At 40.5% G+C, this 17,072-nt stretch overlaps 1 protein-coding gene across 1 annotated transcript in view; it reads left to right on the top strand.

Moving 5' to 3' along the window:
* The window catches only part of LYST (lysosomal trafficking regulator), a 789,135-nt gene that overhangs the window by 67,937 nt on the left and 704,126 nt on the right, over positions 1-17,072 (top strand). The window contains exons 5-6 of the mRNA XM_073671457.1: positions 7,744-8,668; positions 13,406-13,567. Coding sequence (XP_073527558.1) covers positions 7,744-8,668; positions 13,406-13,567 — 1,087 coding nt within the window. The remainder of the gene's footprint in view (positions 1-7,743; positions 8,669-13,405; positions 13,568-17,072) is intronic.

The following is a 17,072-nucleotide window of genomic DNA, read 5'->3' as shown; positions in this document are numbered from 1 at the left end:
CTAGGGAAATCTCCTGGAAGCACTCCCCACTATCCATAAAGCAGCTGACTTCTTGGCTTACGCCTCAGTAGATAGCTTGAGGTTTGCAGCCCCGGGCCTGTGGTCTCTCGAACTCTGCACGGAGAGCCCTTTGGCTTAAGAATTGGTTAGCCGATTTTCAATCCAAAATGAAACCGTGCCATTCCCTGCCAAGGTGTTTTTTGTTCGGGTCATTACTCGACGATATATTAAAAACACAGCAGATAAAAACAAAATTTTCCCCCTCCCTCTCAAAAATATAAAAAGTCCTTTCAAGGGTCAACAACTAGGGAAAGAGTAAGAAGCCAGAGAGAGGATAGTGGAAGAGGGGGTCGACCCTGGAGAAGAGACAGGAGTCAGTCCAGGGGGTTCCTGTTTAGTAAGGGCGCCACCTACAAAGGGGGACCCAAGCACCAATGATACTAGTTTACCAGTGGGGGGAAGATTAAAACAGTTTTGCCATCAGTGGGCCTCGATGCCCGCTACCCAGTGGGTAGTGGATACCCTTTCCAGAGGCTTAAAAATACATTTTCCCTCCATTCCCTTCACTTTGGTTGATAGAGTCCCGGGTAGGCAAGATAAAGCAGATGGCATTAGTAGCAGAGATCGTAAAGTTACTGGACAAACGCATGCTAGTCAGTGTGCCAGAGGAAGAAAAAGGAAGAAGTTTTTGCAGCAATATATTCCTGATAAAGAAAAACCGATGGTTCCTACAGAACAATAATAAATCTGAAAGCCTTGAACGTATATAAAAACAGAAAAATTTGATATGGAGACTTTGAGATCGACAGTAAAGTTTTTGTACCCCTTCTGTTTCATGGCAGTGATAGACTTAGTACACATCCTTTATCACATCCCAATCCACCCAGACCACCAACAATATCTCATGGTGGCAGTAGATCCAAGGCGATCTTTTGCATCTGCAATATCAGTGCCTGCCATTTGGGGTGTCACTAGCGCCCAGAATTTTTACCAAAATAGTAGCGGAGATGACATCCTATATAAAGAAAAGAGACATATTAATGGTGCCATACCTGGACAACTTTTTGATAGTCGGGTACTTAGAAAAAAACTGTACTTTAGCGGTCAAACAAGTACTATCCATCTTAACAAGGTTGAGTTGGATAATAAACGAAGAAAAACTAAAACCCAAACCCATTCAACTTCAAACTTTTCTGGGCATCAACCTGGATGCTATTCATCAGCGTTGCTTCCTCCCACAATAGAAAGTGCAAAAAATCAAACAAAAAATCGGAATTGTTCAAGGAAGACCTATCTCGGTAACAGAAGCCATGTCCTTGCTAGGATTCCTAATAGCCACAATTCCAGCAGTACAGTGGTCTCAATTCCACACAAGACTACTACAGCGGGAGATCCTACAAATACTGACCTCTGTAGGAGATCGGCTGGACTACAGATTTCAGCTGTCTGCAAGGACGCTAAATTCTCTAACTTGGTGGACTGATTCAGAAAATCTTCAAAAAGGGGTCCCATGGACAGTAAAAAATCCAGTTGTAATCACCACGGACGCAAGTCTGACAGGTTGGGGGTGCCCACCTAGAGCGGTGTTGGTTTCAGGGTCTATGGGATTCCAAATTAAAAAGGGGTTCCTCAAACCTAAAAGAACTGACCGCAGTCAGAAAAGCATTACAGGCAACCTTAAAATTCTGTATGGGGAAGGATGTAGTAATCCTATTGGACAACAGCACAGCAGTGGCTTATTTAAATCACCAGGGTTAAACCTGGTCAGACCCCCAACATTTCACTCCCTAGATGTGAGAAGGTGTATCCTTAGATATCTTGAGGTAACGAGTCAGTGGAGGAAGTCCTCGACCATGTTTGTTTCTTTTCAGGGGGCAAACAAGGGTAAGGCAGCTACTAAATCCACGATTGCCAGATGGGTTACAATGGCCATAATTTTAGCCTACTCTGCCTCTGACCGTGATCCCCCTCAGGGTATAAAAGCACATTCTACTAGGGCCATAGCTACCTCTTGGCGAGAAAGGCAATGCCTCAGTAGACCAGATCGGCAATCTGGGCATCTCCAACCACCTTCTTCAGACACTATAGGTTGGATCTTGGGCTGTCTGATCTTTCCTTTGGGAGAGAAGTTCTTTCAGTTGTGGTCCCGCCCTAGGGTTTTCATCTATTTTAATCTCTCTGTACGATGCTGTCATGGTGAAGGGTAAATATGGTAATTGCTTACCGGTAATTTGATTTTTCAGAACCATGACAGCACTGTGCTACTCCCTTCTTTTACTTTGGTGGTGGAAAACTTCCTTTTTTAAAAAAAAAAAAAATCACTGGTTCGTACAAACACTTTGGTGAACATTGATAACTATTGTTGTATGCATATATGTCTTAACAAGGCGGTTACCCCTTATTCTCTGTAAACACACTGGGGAGGAAGATAGGTGCCACCCCTTTTATTTTAGTAGGTTTCCAGTTCCTGGGGGCGGATACTCTCTCTGTACGGTGCTGTCATGGTTCTGGAAAATCAAATTACCAGTAAGCAATTATCATATACAGTGGGAGAAATAAGTATTTGATTCCTTGCTGTTTTTGTAAGTTTGCCCACTGACATAAACAGTCTATAATTTTAAGGGTAGGTTAATTTTAACATTGAGAGATAGAATATCCAAAAAAAGAATCAAGAAAATCACATTGTATAAATTAGACAATTTTTTGCTTCAGCTCCCTCCATAAGTTTTCTATGGGATTAAGGTCTGTTAAGCCACTCCATGACTTTACTGTGCTTCTTTTTGAGCCACTCCTTTGTTGGCTTGGCTGTATGTTTTGGGTCATTGTTTTGCTGGAATACCCAACCATGACCCATCTTCAATGCTCTGACTGAGGGATGGAGGTTGTTGGCCAAAATCTCGAGATACATGACCCCATCCTTCTTCCCTTCAGTACGGTGCAGTCGTCATGTCTCCTTTGCAGAAAAGCACCCCCAAATTGTTTCCCCCACCATGCTTCACAGTTGGGACGATGTTCTTAGGGTTGTACTCATCCTCCTTCTTCCTCCAAACACGGTGAGTAGGGTTAATGCCAAAGAGCTCAATTTTTGTCTCATCTGACCACAGCACCTTCTCCCAATAACTCACAGAATCATCCAGGTGTTCATTGGCAAGCTTCAGACAGGCCTGCACATGTGCCTTCTTGAGCAGGGTGACCTTGCGGGCACTGCAGGATTTTAAACCTTTAAGGTGTAATGTGTTACCAATGGTTTTCTTGGTGACTGTGGTCCCAGCTGCCTTGAGATCATTAATAACTTCATGCCATGTAGGTTTAGGCTGATCTCTCACCTTCCTCATGATCAAGGATACCCCACAAGGTGAGATTTTGCAAGGTGCCCCAGATCGATGTCGATTGACAGTCATTTTGTATTTCTTCCATTTTCTTGCTATTTCACCAACAATTGTCTCCTTCTCAGCCAGCGTCTTACTTATGGTTTTGTAGCCCATTCCAGCTTTGTACAGGTCTATGATCTTGTCCCTGACATCCTTAGAAAGCTGGGTAAAAGATTTCCGAACGAAAGTGCGCCCTTCCCAGGTCCAGACCAGGGTACTTTGAAACTTTTTGCCATTCTCTACTTCTGAGCCCTGTAAAATTTTCAGCCTCACGTTTAGTGCTACAATTATATCCAGAAAACATAGTAATTAATGAGCTGTCGTTTCACACTGGCACACGCTGGTTAGAATATATTTGCCGCATAAATGTATCCATGGATAAAATACAATTTTTACTCATCCATAGCACATTGATTTCTGGAAAATGCCTGCGCAGTCAAAATCCCCTATTTCATCCAAAGCTTTTACGCCAGAAAGCTAGCATTAAAAGCTTTGAAAAGTCCCAAATTTTTGTGCAACATCGAGTTGATCAAAAAATGTTAACTTTTTTGCCGTTTTCATGCCAGTTTTGTTCAGCTCCAATGGTTGGAGCGGAGGCAAAAAGCTATAGTCCATCTAATTCATTAGTACGTGACTGAAGTAAGATTTGTGGTGAGGCACATGCTACTTTTAGATGTGCCACATTCATTAACATCCATTCACCTCTTCATGAATAGGGCGCGTCGAATTCCAGCACGCCTAACATGAAAAATGTCAGGCTTTATGACTGATGGCCTAATGTTCATTACACCTTTAGATGTACAGTACAGACCAAAAGTTTGGACACATCTTCTAAGTTAAAGATTTTTCTGTATTTTCATGACTATGAAACTTGTACATTCACACTGAAGTCATCAAAACTATGAATTAACACATGTGGAATTATATACTTAACAAAAAAGTTAAGTATATAATGGTCCAACATTTAGTTGGACCATTATTTATTTTTCAACAGGACAATGACCCCAAACACACCTCCAGGCTGTGTAAGGGCTATTTGACCAAGAAGGAGAGTGATAGGGTGCTATGCCAGATGACCTGGCCTCCACAGTCACTAGACCTGAACCCAATCGAGAAGGTTTGGGGTGAGCTGGACTGCAGAGTGAAGGCAAAAGGGCCAACAAGTGCTAGGCATCTCTGGTAACTCCTTCAAGATTGTTGGAAGACCATTTCCGGTGACTACCTCTTGAAGCTCATCAAGAGAATGCCAAAAGTGTGCAAAGCAGTCAACAAAGCAAAAGGTGGCTACTTTGAAGAACCTAGAATATAAGACATATTTTCAGTTGTTTCACACTCTTTTGTTAAGGATATAACTCCACATGAGTTAATTCATAGTTTTGATGCCTTCAGTGTGAATGTACAATTTTCATAGTCATGAAAATACAGAAAAATCTTTAAATGAGAAGGTGTGTCCAAACTTTTGGTCTGTACTGTATGCTTTGTTGAGTATACTTTACAAAACTTTGATAATTTCCTGCCGCTTATCCAAGTAGTAGTGTATGACCACATTTTGGCAATTGCCATATGCGAGAGAAATTAGTTGGAAGTAATTTAACTCTTCTAATACAGCTGTTCTGTGAAGGCCTCTGAGGATTGTTTTAAGAACATAGGAGATCAAACAGCATCATGAAAACCGAGAAACACACCAGACAGGTCAGGGATACAGTTGTGGAGAAGAGTAAAGCGGGTTAGGTTTTATTAATTAGCACAAATTCTGAACATCTCATTGAACACTGTTCAATCCATGTTCAAAATGGAATGCGTGTGGCACAACTGAAAACCTACCATGACATGTCCACCTAAACTGACATTCCATGCATGGCGATCACTTATTAGAACAGTGAACAGGTCTATGGTCACTCTGGAGGAGCTGCAGAGATCCACAGCCCAAGTAGGAGATTCTTTCCACAGGACAACTATTATTCATATATTCTACAAATCTGGCCTTTTATGGAAGAGTGGCAAGAAAAAAGACTTTTTGAAAGCAAGCCATAAGAAGTTACGTTTACAGAAGCCTTGTAGGGGCCACGGCATGTGGAAGAAGGGTCTTCGGTCAGATGAGACCAAAGTGGAACTTTTTTAGGTAAATGCAAAACTGTGTGTGTGGCAGAAAACGAACACTGCACATTACCCTGAAAACTTCACCCCCGCCGTCAAACATGATGGTGGTAACATCATGTTGTGGCATGCTTTCCTTCAGCAAGGACAGAGAAGCTAGTCAGAGTTGATTGGAAGATGGATGGAGCTAAATGCAGGGTATTCCTGGAGAAAAACCTGTTAGAGGCTGCAAAAGACTTGCGACTGAGAATTAGGTTCACCTTTCAGCAGAACAATGACTCCAAACATATTGCCAGAGCTACAATTGATTGTTGTAGATGAAAGCATATTCAGGTGTTTGGTCCATTTAAAGTCCAGACCTAAATTCCATTGAGAATCTCTCACTGAGCTAGAGCTAGTTTGCAAAGCAGATTTATATTTTTAAAATTAGAAAACCAGGTATCATTTATTTTATACTTCCCAAATACTTGTACAAAGGAAATGCTGCATGATTTTCGAGTTATTTTAAAAATATAAATCTGAAAATAGTGTCGTAAGTTTGTGTTCAGCCCCCCTGAGTTAGGACCACTTTTTGCTGCAATTTCTGCTGTAAGTCATATAGGGTATGTCTCTACCATCTTTGCACATCTTGAGGATGAAACTTTTGCCCATTCTTTGCAAACTATCTTTAGTTAAGTGAGACTGGATGAAGAGCATCTATGAACAGTAATTTTGAAGACTTGCCACGAATCAATGCGGTTTAGGTCTGGACATTTTCTGGTCCTTTCAAAAACATTTAACATTTAATATTCTTTAATCTAAAACATCCATTGTATTTATGGCAGTATGTTTAGGATTGTTTTACTTCTGGAAGGGTGAGCATGTGCCTCAGTAGCAAGTCTTTTGCTGCCTTTAACAGGTTTTTCTCCCAGGAATACACTGTATTTAGCTCCATCCATCTTCCCATCATCTCTGACCAGCTTCTCTGTCTCTGCTGGAGAAAAGCATCTCTACAGCATGATGCCATCACCATGTTTTTTCAGGGTGATGTGCAGCGTTAGATTTCTGCCACACTTAGCATTTAACCTAAAAAGATCTATTTTGGTCTCATCTGATGAGAGCATCTTCTTCCACATGCTAGCTGTGTTCCCTACATGGCTTTTTGCAAACTGCAAACAGGACTTTTTATGGCTTGCTTTCTTCTTGTTACTCCTCCACAAAGGCCAAATATGTGGAATATATGACGAATAGTTGCCCTGTAGACAGATTGTCCCACCTGAGCTGTAGTTCTCTGCAGCTCCTCCAGAGTGAAAATGGGTCTCTTGGCTGTTTCTATAATTAGTGCTCTCCTTGATTGGGATGACAGTATAGATGGACAACCATGTTTTGGTAGGTTTGCAGTTCTATACAACTTCATTTTGTGGATGTTGGATTGAACAGTGCTCCATGAAATGTTCAGAGTTTGGGCTATTTTTTTTATAACCTAACCCTGCTTTGCTCTTCTCCACAACTATGTCCCTGACCTGTCTGGTGTGTTTCTGGTTTTCATGATGCTGTTTGATCCTTACTTATGTTTAAGGTCTTCACAGAACACCTGTAGTTAATCTGATAATAAATTACACACATCGACTCCATTTACTAATTGTGACTTCTGGAGGCAATTGGTTACTCTGGATTTTATTTAGGGGCATCAGACTACAGTGGGGACCGAATACATAGGGTGGTCACAATTTTCAGATTATTTTAAAAATATAAATTAGGAAACAATGTTTCATTCCCTTTTCTTGGACAAATGTAAAATCCCAATAAAATACATTTAAGTTTCTGGGTGTAATGTGAAAAAAATGTGGAAAAGGTCACTGGGTATGAATACTTTTTCATGTTACTGTAGAAGGCTTTTGTAATGTGACATGGCTAAACTCGGCTGTACTGCCCTTTTCCCCACAGGGACCTTATGTAAAAGGAGTAGCCATCTGTGCTCTAAGCTCCCAGCACTTTATCATCATGCAAGTGGTTACAACGGGAGATTAGGGCTGTATGCTTACATCTCACATACTGGGAGATGTAAGGCATCTAACATTTCTGCTGTGTTGCTGCCTGCTTCTCATTGAGCAACTCATACAGAATGAAAACTATCAATACCCACTTGGACTTAACAAAAGTTAATTCATTAAGTGGCAAATACTTTGTTAATATTTCCACAAGGGAGAGTCCGAATTAAAAAAACAAACAAACTGCTTCTTATTCCTCTTCAAGGAAATAAAACCTAGTTTAATATTATTTTTTTTTCTTCCAGGGTAGTTCGAGAAGCTTTCTTCAATTTGAATGGATTAAATCAAATTACTGAACTTCACTATTTGGATTCATTGAGGGGTTTTTGTTTGAAAGTATTTGAGACCCTTATTTGCATTGGAGAGCTGCAAACTGACCTTTTACCACCTACTTCAGACGTTAGTACCAATGATGCTAACACACCACTGACTTCAGAATTTTCTGTTCATCTTTTAAAGTCTAATGAAAGCATAAATATTTCTAAAAGTTTGAGTAAATTTTATGGTGTCCTGAGAGATGCTTGTCCAAAGAAAAGAAAGGATATTGATGAGAAGATAAACACAATAAATATATTTCTTTGCTTGGCATTTTTGACAGTGAGCAAAGATGCAGAGTCTGACCTTGAATCAGTCAATGAATCAGAAGACACATCTGGTTATGACAGTACCGCGAGTGAACCACAAAACATTTTACCAAAGCTGAATTCTGAAAGCTTGTTCTTGCCTTCACCAGCACAATTACACCAAGCAGCAGACATTTGGTCTATGTGTTACCGGCTTTACTTAAGAGATATGATGTTCCAGAAGCAATTCCTCAAAATCGGTGGCTTTGATTTGTGCTATAAGCTTGTTTGTATGATGATCAGTAAGTTATGCAGTTTTGAAGACTTTGGTGATGCAATACTCAAGTCTTCACTTTCAGAAACATCAAAGCAATGTACAGCAGAAAAATACAATTTGGAATCCTGTGAGCAGGGGCAAATTTTAATTACAAGCCAAGATTATATGAAACCTGATTCTTCAAATGACAAATCAAGTTTGTTGTCTGATGGCAAAACTGATGCTCAGAAGTGGTCATCTGGTGTTGGAAAATTATTTGAAGCTTTATTATCTATTTGTCTTCATAGTGCACAAAACAGTCAATATAAGTCCGATTTGGAAACATCCCAGGTAAACCAAATTTTATTATTGCACTATACATTTTTCTGTAATTTTTGTATGTACAATTGTTTGGATTTTGTAAGATTATTAATGGGAACCAGTCAGCTGATTCATGCTGACCAGACATGCATTTTAAACATTCAACTGCTGCTGTATAACACAGCTGGCACTGTTGTACAGCACATTCTGTGCCCATTCTGTGCACGTGGACCCTACATCTGCTGTATGCCAGGAAGGGATCAAGATTAATGTTGAGCGATTATGTTCTATTAACCCTTTCGCCGAGTATGCTCGGGCCGAGCTCTGAGTATTTACAGCTGCTCTGTGATATGGTTGAATCGCTCCCGTGTGCATGATTTGCAACTGTTTGACAGTTTTACTACATGTGAGGAATGTCTATTTCTTACACATTCCTCACATGTAATAAAGCTGCCAAACAGTTGCAAATCATGCACACGGGAGCGATTCAAACATATCACCGAGCAGCTGTAAATACTCGGAGCTCGGCCCGAGCATACTCGGACAGAACATACTCGCTCAACCCTATTCAAGATGCATTAAACCCACCACCGCTTCCAAATTAAAACAATAATTTCTCCTTTAAACATAGCAGAAAAATGACAGCCGTATTTAACAACGCAGGTCAGAAAATGAATGCACTTATCGGATGCAGCTGCCCCCCCCACTTAATAAAGGTGGAGGCAACACAGGTGCAAAATATTGATGAAGCAACTACTCACGTAACTACCAATTAAGAAGGGGAGTGTCCGACTAGAATTAGAATTCTACACAAGTAAGGTTTGTATAGCGAACCAGTCACACAGATGTAGTGCACAGTATCTGGCTTACAGCCTTTTAGTGGCGACCATACTATTAGAGTTGGCAGGCTGCCACCATGGGGACAGGCACCCTACTTTACAAGGCTGACATTCATGAGTTTGGCTGCATCCTGCAAAAAAAAAGAGAAAAATGAGCAGTAAATATAAATTGCATGAAGTATTAACAGATATTTTTTGTCAAAATACGCAAGCATGCAACCAACGTCAAGGATCCTCATTGTCTTGTGAGGCCCTGCAGTAAAATCCAAAGCAATAACAAAGCAAAATGAGATAAGAAAATATATATTTTTTTCAGAAAGTAGGCATCCCTAGGTATTAACACATGTCAGAAAACTAATGCTTCTACAGGATGCAGCAGCCACCTCCTCTCCCTTTTATCATTTCTCCTTTATTTGAAAAAAACAGCTCTTTATTTGTGTTTGAGATAAACAGGATGAGAAGCTAGTTGACCATAAGTATGTAAATGGCATATGATGGCGCACAGTGAGTGATTCAAAAGTCTGCCGTCACATACAGTGAACACTTTCTTTCTTTCATCAGAAATCTGGACAACCCTTTTATGATTATTTTTAGAGCACCATTGATTCCATGATGCTGTACATGAGAAGGGGTTACATACAGGATACCAATATAAAATACAATAAACAAACTAATGATGACAGACTGATACAGAAAGGAGAGGATCCTGGTCTTGTGGGCTTACAGTTTACCTTTAATTATAAAATTCAGCACTGTAGCATGCCAAATCCTATACTCGCTGTCAGGACACTGTTCTGCTTGCCAGTTCCAGTGGTCATCATATGAGAACTCATATGCTATTTGCATACTTACGGTCATGTACCAACTAGCTTCTCTCAATGACCATCCTGGGCAGCCCCTTTTAATGCATTTAACATAAATACAAATGTAGTAACCATTAATTGTCAGACGGCGCAATATTTTATTAACATGGCCAACAGCTTGCAAGCTGTGGATTATTACATGTGTACAGGATCAAAACCTATAACTCCATAGGAATATATCACCAAAACCACCAGATGTACAGAAATACATATCTGGAACCCCCATCAGTACATAAATACAACACCAGAATCACCATCAGTATTTAACTGCCATCAATGCAGAAATATCCCGAACCTCCATCAGTACAAGAGTACATCACCAGAACCAACATCAATATAGTAATATATTACCAAAACCAACTTCAGTACCGGAATACATCACCAAACTTAGTACAGCGATCAATTGTAATTGTAAGTCAGCCTCCTAAACAATTGTATAGCATGAACTGACAATTCCCAGTATGTGCTTAACATAAGTAAGGAGATGCTGGAAGTTGTTGTTTTCAGCCATCATCAGACTACAGAAACTACAGTACTGATGAGATGAAGGCAGTGTCAGAAATAAACACATCCAAGTATATTCTAGCTGACCTCTCCTCTGATTGGAGTCGTTTATTTTTTTTCTCCATTTTGTCCAGATGCCATAATGATTCTTCATACTGTGCCCCCCATGCTTCCCCTTCTATTCTGCAACCCTCCACTACCCAGTCTCTATACTGTACTTCCTACATACTATCACTTGTCTTGCCCCATACATTTCTCCTCCCTCCATATTTTCCTCTCATGCTATCCCCACCCTTCCCATGTGGTCTCCCCCACACATTATTCCACCCACTCCCCATACTGTCTCCTCATGCATTTCTCCAACCACTTCCACACAGTCTTCTCAAACATCCTCCCCCCACTGACCCATACTGTCTACTCACAAACTCCCCCACACCCGTACTGTCTCCTCACATTTCTCCCTGCCCATGCCTTCTCCTCAAACACGCCCCCCCCCCCCACCTTTTACCGTTCCCTCACAAGATTTTGGATTCTTCAGCTCCATTGTAGTGCTTACTGTACCAACGTTCACCGCCTATTCGGTGCTGGAGAGTGATGGGATCAGCGTGATTAAATGTTTTCTATCCTGCCGCTGTTTTCTATATTTAGAAAAACCAAAGACAAGCAAAATACCCAAATAACTGGAAATAAATGGACAAATCGCACAGTGCAAAAATAATAAATAATAAAGGGTATTTAATTAACATAATTTTGATCAAAATAATGTAAAAGCCATCCGACCACGTCAAGGTAACCCTTATGGGACAGGCCTAACGCTAATATTAAAGCCTTACCATTTGTCAAGTGACATACATATGGATAAGGGCAGAGAGACTGAACCCCTAGTAGAAGTATAGACCTGAGAGGCAGAATGAACCTTTCAGCTCAGACAAAGGGCGGCCATACCCTTATATGTACTAAAGCACACTAAACTACAAAGAAAAAACCTGAGAGTCTGAACTGAAACGTAAATTGATGTTCATGCAAAATGTAAATGCATGTTCACATAAGGCCACTAGAGAGAGAAAAACCAAAGACCAGCAAAATACCCAAATAACTGGAAGTAAATGGATAAATCGCACAGTGCAAAAATAATAATAGATAATAAAGGGTATTTAGTTAACATAATTTTGATCAAAATCGCAGTGATGGGATCAGCGTGATTAAATGTTTCCTATCCTGCCGCTGTTTTCTGTATTTGTATATGTATGACCTTGCAAATAATATGTTTCATAAAAGATGTAGGTGTCATGCAAGGTGTGGGAGAGACTAAGTGCATCTCAAGGGGAAGAGGGAAAGGGAGCCCAGACTCTAGGGAAAGGGGGAAGTGGAGACCTCCTAGGTTTATCTAGTGTCGCCCTGTCTCCATTAAAGTCCCTATATTGGTTCTTCACCACGCCGCACGTGTAACTCACCCTGTCTTTCCCTGCCGTTAGGCTCAGGCTACGGAAGGGAGGGGATGAGCACTAGTCGATCCCCCTGAACACTAAAGACAACAAGGGGGGACAAACAAGGGAAAAGCGCTTAGCTTTAGTCTACTCCAGACAAATGCGCACACGTCCTCTAGCACCAGAGAGGAAGAAGTACTGATCTTCTTTAGGACTTCACAAGGAGTAATGAATATCGCTGGCACCTCCCTCTGGCACACAGCATGTATTTATACACCCAGGCCAGGGTGTTAATTAGCCAGAGGAAGGTAGCCTCTGGGTCCTAGTGATACAGCTGCTAAGAAGTCTATAATGCCAAACAAAGATCTGCAACCAACTGCAGGGTGACTGTCTGTCACTTCTGACACACCCGTGACAGTATGCAAATTGCCTCTTCAGAGGATTTGAATTCTACTGCCACCTACTGGAAGTAGCAATCCTAAAAGTCCATATCGACCCTTCAACGAGCTTTGACACATGACTTAGAGTATCTGGTTTGGCTCTCACCTATTTTCAGACACATGTTTTCTGTTTTTAGCCCTTCCTCAGTGCAAAGCATGAAATATGAGCATTGCATGTCCTAAAAGTCTCTTTACATTGGCATGTCAGGTATGTCCCTTCCTGCAAGGAGATATGTTAACCCTTAGACCCTAGTGAGATGCCTCTCACCTAGCCAAACCAGAATTCTTGCTTTACACTGAGTAGAGGCCCATACCACAAAGCAAGAGTATCTGGTTTGGCTTTTATCCCAAGTTTTGTGGCGAGGCTTGATTTTGACATTTAGGATTGTAACTTCTAGTAGGTGGCACTACAATTCAAGTCCTCTTCCTCTCTGAAGAGTCAATTTGTATATCTTCCTGGAGTAGTATTGCATGGTCTACAATTCGCCTTTAAATTGACGTTTCAGTCATGTCACTTTGCAAAGAGAGGCGTACCCGTTAAATCATAAAAAATGGGCATATGTGCTTTTACAGGATAGGGATGTAGCATTTTCTGAAATCAATGTAAAATACAGTTGATTGTAATATGTTAGAAATTAACGGATTATATTACATGTATTAGTTAAACTTTTAACAATCTCCTCTTCCCTTGTAGAATATCTCTGTCCAACATATTATGCTTAGAATACAGGAGCTACTAGCACATTCAAGAATTCTTGAGACAAAGCTTTCACCACATATTTTTGATAGCCTTCTGCAAGTGGCTGTGTCAAATGTTCCTTTACTCTCTGATCCGTATGATGAACAAAGTGAAGAGGTAAGTGGAATCAAAAGATTGTAAAAAATAAATACACTGTGCAGAATTACTAGGCAAGTGGGTATTTTGACTGTATCATTATATTTATGCAGGTTTTCCAACTCAAAGCTATTTAAACTTCTATGCTTATTGGTTTGAAACAGATCAGGTGATTTGCATTTATGTAATGAGCAAAAGTGTGGCTTAAGGATATTAACACCCTTTAACAAGGTGTGCAGAAATATTAGGCAGCTTTTTTTTCTTTAGGCATGGGCCAAGAAAAAGAGATTTAACGGACTTTGAAAAAGTCAAAAATTGTAACGTTTTTCAGAGGGATGTAGCACTTTTGAAAATGCTAAGATATTGTGGCATGACCACAAAACCATCAAAAGATTTATTGCAAATAGTCAACAGGGTCTCAAAAAAACGTGTTGAGAAAGACAACTATTAACTGTCAAAGATTTGAGAAGAGTCAAATGTGAAGTGACCAAGATCCCATTTTCAGTGCTGTCATATTTCAAAACTACAGCCTCCATTGCATACCCAGAAGTAAAAGATGTTCAGTGCTCAGAGACTTTGCCAAATTAAGGAAGGCTGATAACAAAAACAGAGAAAAACAGCTCACCTAGGCTATAGGCATTATGAGGCACGGATTCCAAGGGACCACTTTAGAATAATGGAGAGGAAAAAAGAAAAATCCTCTCCCTGGATTGGAGATATGGTGGATGACGTCCTGCCCTGCACTTCGTCATCCACTAAAAACATTCTCTTGCAAACCTGGGCCGTTAACCCTCTCTGCACTTAATGTGCAGGAGAAACTTCCATGTTTTCACATCACTGAGGCAGACGGCCTCAGTGACGCATATCCCCCCCCTCCCCCCCGACGCACTGCCCATGACTTTGTCACAATATATATATACCCCTTAATCCTGTGTTTAATAATGGAATATCAATTCACAGTTTAGTCCAGTTGGATGGCAGATCTTTAGATTGTATATCCAATAAGCCTCACGGTCGAGTAGCCGCTTCCTAATGTCTCCGCCTCTCAGATGCCAGCACCCTTCCAATTTCAAAGAACAGTGTCACGATCGTGTTGTTAGATAAAGTGCCTGAATGTGTGGGACATAGCACGGTTAGTAATGGAAAGATTATAGATATCAGATATATGCTCAGATGCATTTTTTCAATTTTCGGATCGTGCATACCACATACATTTTATCACATTCAGTGCATCTAATAACATAGACCCTCTTGATCACTATTACAATTGATGTAATCCTTAATATCTAAGTGTTGCGGACCAATCTGCACTAGAATAGTTTTTAGTAATGAATGCATAATGGCACACACCACAACGGTTAAAACCGCACCTAAAAATCCTTTACAATTTAACCAAGTGTGATGATGTTCAACAGCTTTAGAGGAAATGGAGGATAGAATATTTCCTAAAGATCTCGCATTTATTTGCAAACACCAGGCAACCTGAGCCAATAACTTTGGATAGAATGGGATCCTCATACAGTAAGGTAAATACTTCAAAACTATATTTTATCTTCTAAAATTGAGGCATAGATTGAAGAAAAAGAACAGATTTCTTTTCAGATTATTTAATATTTGAATGTGTGGAATGAATCAAATCTTTCCTATTCTTTTGCACAATATAACTATCCCTGTTAAGAGCCCAAGATGGATACCCTCTGTTAAATAATTTTTTATTACAATCCATCAACTCATTCTCCAATTTGTCTGGATCACTGCAGTTCCGTTTTATCTTAGTGTACTCACCCACCGGGATAGCTTTCATGGTATGTTTTGGGTAGCCACTAGTCACATGTAAAATCATATTACCAGAAAGTGGTTTATAGAAAGTAGAGGTGGCAATTGTACAATCTCTACCCTCCTATTTGAGATCTAGCAAAGACATACAAGTAGGATGATAACTGTAAGTGAAGGATAAATTGTATGTATTGTCATTGATGTACTCAATGAATCTGGGTGTGGCACATAGATCGCCCCTCCAAATGAAAAGGAGGTCATCAATTTATCTGCCATGCCATTTAAGATCCACACAAAAAGGATTGGTTGGTATATGCAGATAATTCAATTCCCAGTACTTGGTTAGCAAGGAGCCGTGAATACTTGGCCCCCATAGAGACGTCTCTACATTGAAGGAAAAAAACTTAGGCCATACATGAAGAAATTGTGGATCATCAAAAAGTAAGTAACATGAAGAATATATGAACATAAGTCAGACTTGTAATCACTAAATCCGGGTAAATGAAACCTGAAACTAGTTAGCGGAAGTCACAGTGACTCCCAGCTCCTGCGCACTAGAGCAGAGCAGTAAAATAGGGCAGGGAGAAAAAAAAAATCCGCCTTAAGCTATAGGCGCTCTGCACAGCCGCAGGATGTGCAGATCTAGAGTGCTCGTCACAAGGCCCTGTGACGTGGAGAGGAGGTGGGGTGGATAGGAGGGCATTTCTTGCCATCCCCCGGTCGCCGAGCCTGGGAAAAAGGATTTTATGAAAAGATATTTCTCTGCAATCAGACCGCTAATATGGGCAATACAGGTATATATAGATTTACATTTCTATAACCTGTATGCCCATATTACAGGTGTGATAACTCCCAGGGGGTGACAGATTACCTTTAACCAATTCATGTGAAACATATTTTGGTCCTTCAGTATTAGTCACAGTTTAGCTGTGTTTATTTAAGTCTAACATCTCTAATTTGAGTCAGTTGATTTTAATCTTGTTTGTTCATTATTGTTGCAAAATTCTTTTTATGCTCCTTTTTATTCTCGAAATTTTCACTTTTTTATGTAGGTACTGTATTTTTGGGACTATAGAACACACCTTACTATAAAATGCGCTGCAGGGTTACATACCAAAAAGAATAGGAAAAAATATGCGTAAGAAACACTATTATCGCAAGCAGAAATACATTTCATCAATTTTTATTTTTTTTCAAAGGGATTCCTTTGCTAATGTCTCTTCTTTAGGGATTACTTCCCCCTCTCCTTCTTTTCCTTTTCTTTTTTCCTGTGTCACACTTGGATCCTTTATATCCTATTTGGGACTCTAATTATCTACTTTCCCCTCCAACCTGGAGACACTGTATCTCACTTTTGTGATTAAAGGGCATCTGTCACCACTTTGGAGATATCAGACTTCTACTTTGGCCATACTGGGTATAGAAAAGTAAATCTATACATACCTGTATGGCCCATAGTAGAGGTCTGATTGCAGAGAAAAGCGCTTTAATCAATTCTATTTTGCACAGGCTTGGCGTCCGGGGACCGCCAAGCAATCCCCGCCTATGTGCTTGTTATTCGCCCAAATCCCCGCCTATATGCTTAATTATGATATTCCTCCCCTCCCCTGCACGTCACAGGGCCCTGTGACGTGCACTGTGCTCCCTGACTTCCCGGCATGCGCGAAGCACCTCTCACATAGAGCGCGCCTTGCTTCATCCCGGCCCCGTCTGCCTGTGCACTGCGCAGCAGGTTTCTATTGCGCAGGCG

The sequence above is a fragment of the Phyllobates terribilis genome, unplaced genomic scaffold (genome assembly GCF_046119375.1).
Source record: "Phyllobates terribilis strain yellow unplaced genomic scaffold, ASM4611937v1 Scaffold_3__8_contigs__length_932513732, whole genome shotgun sequence".
Lineage (NCBI taxonomy): Eukaryota > Metazoa > Chordata > Amphibia > Anura > Dendrobatidae > Phyllobates > Phyllobates terribilis.
The sequence above is the reverse complement of the archived record's forward strand: the minus strand, read 5'-3'. Positions and strand labels throughout refer to the sequence as shown.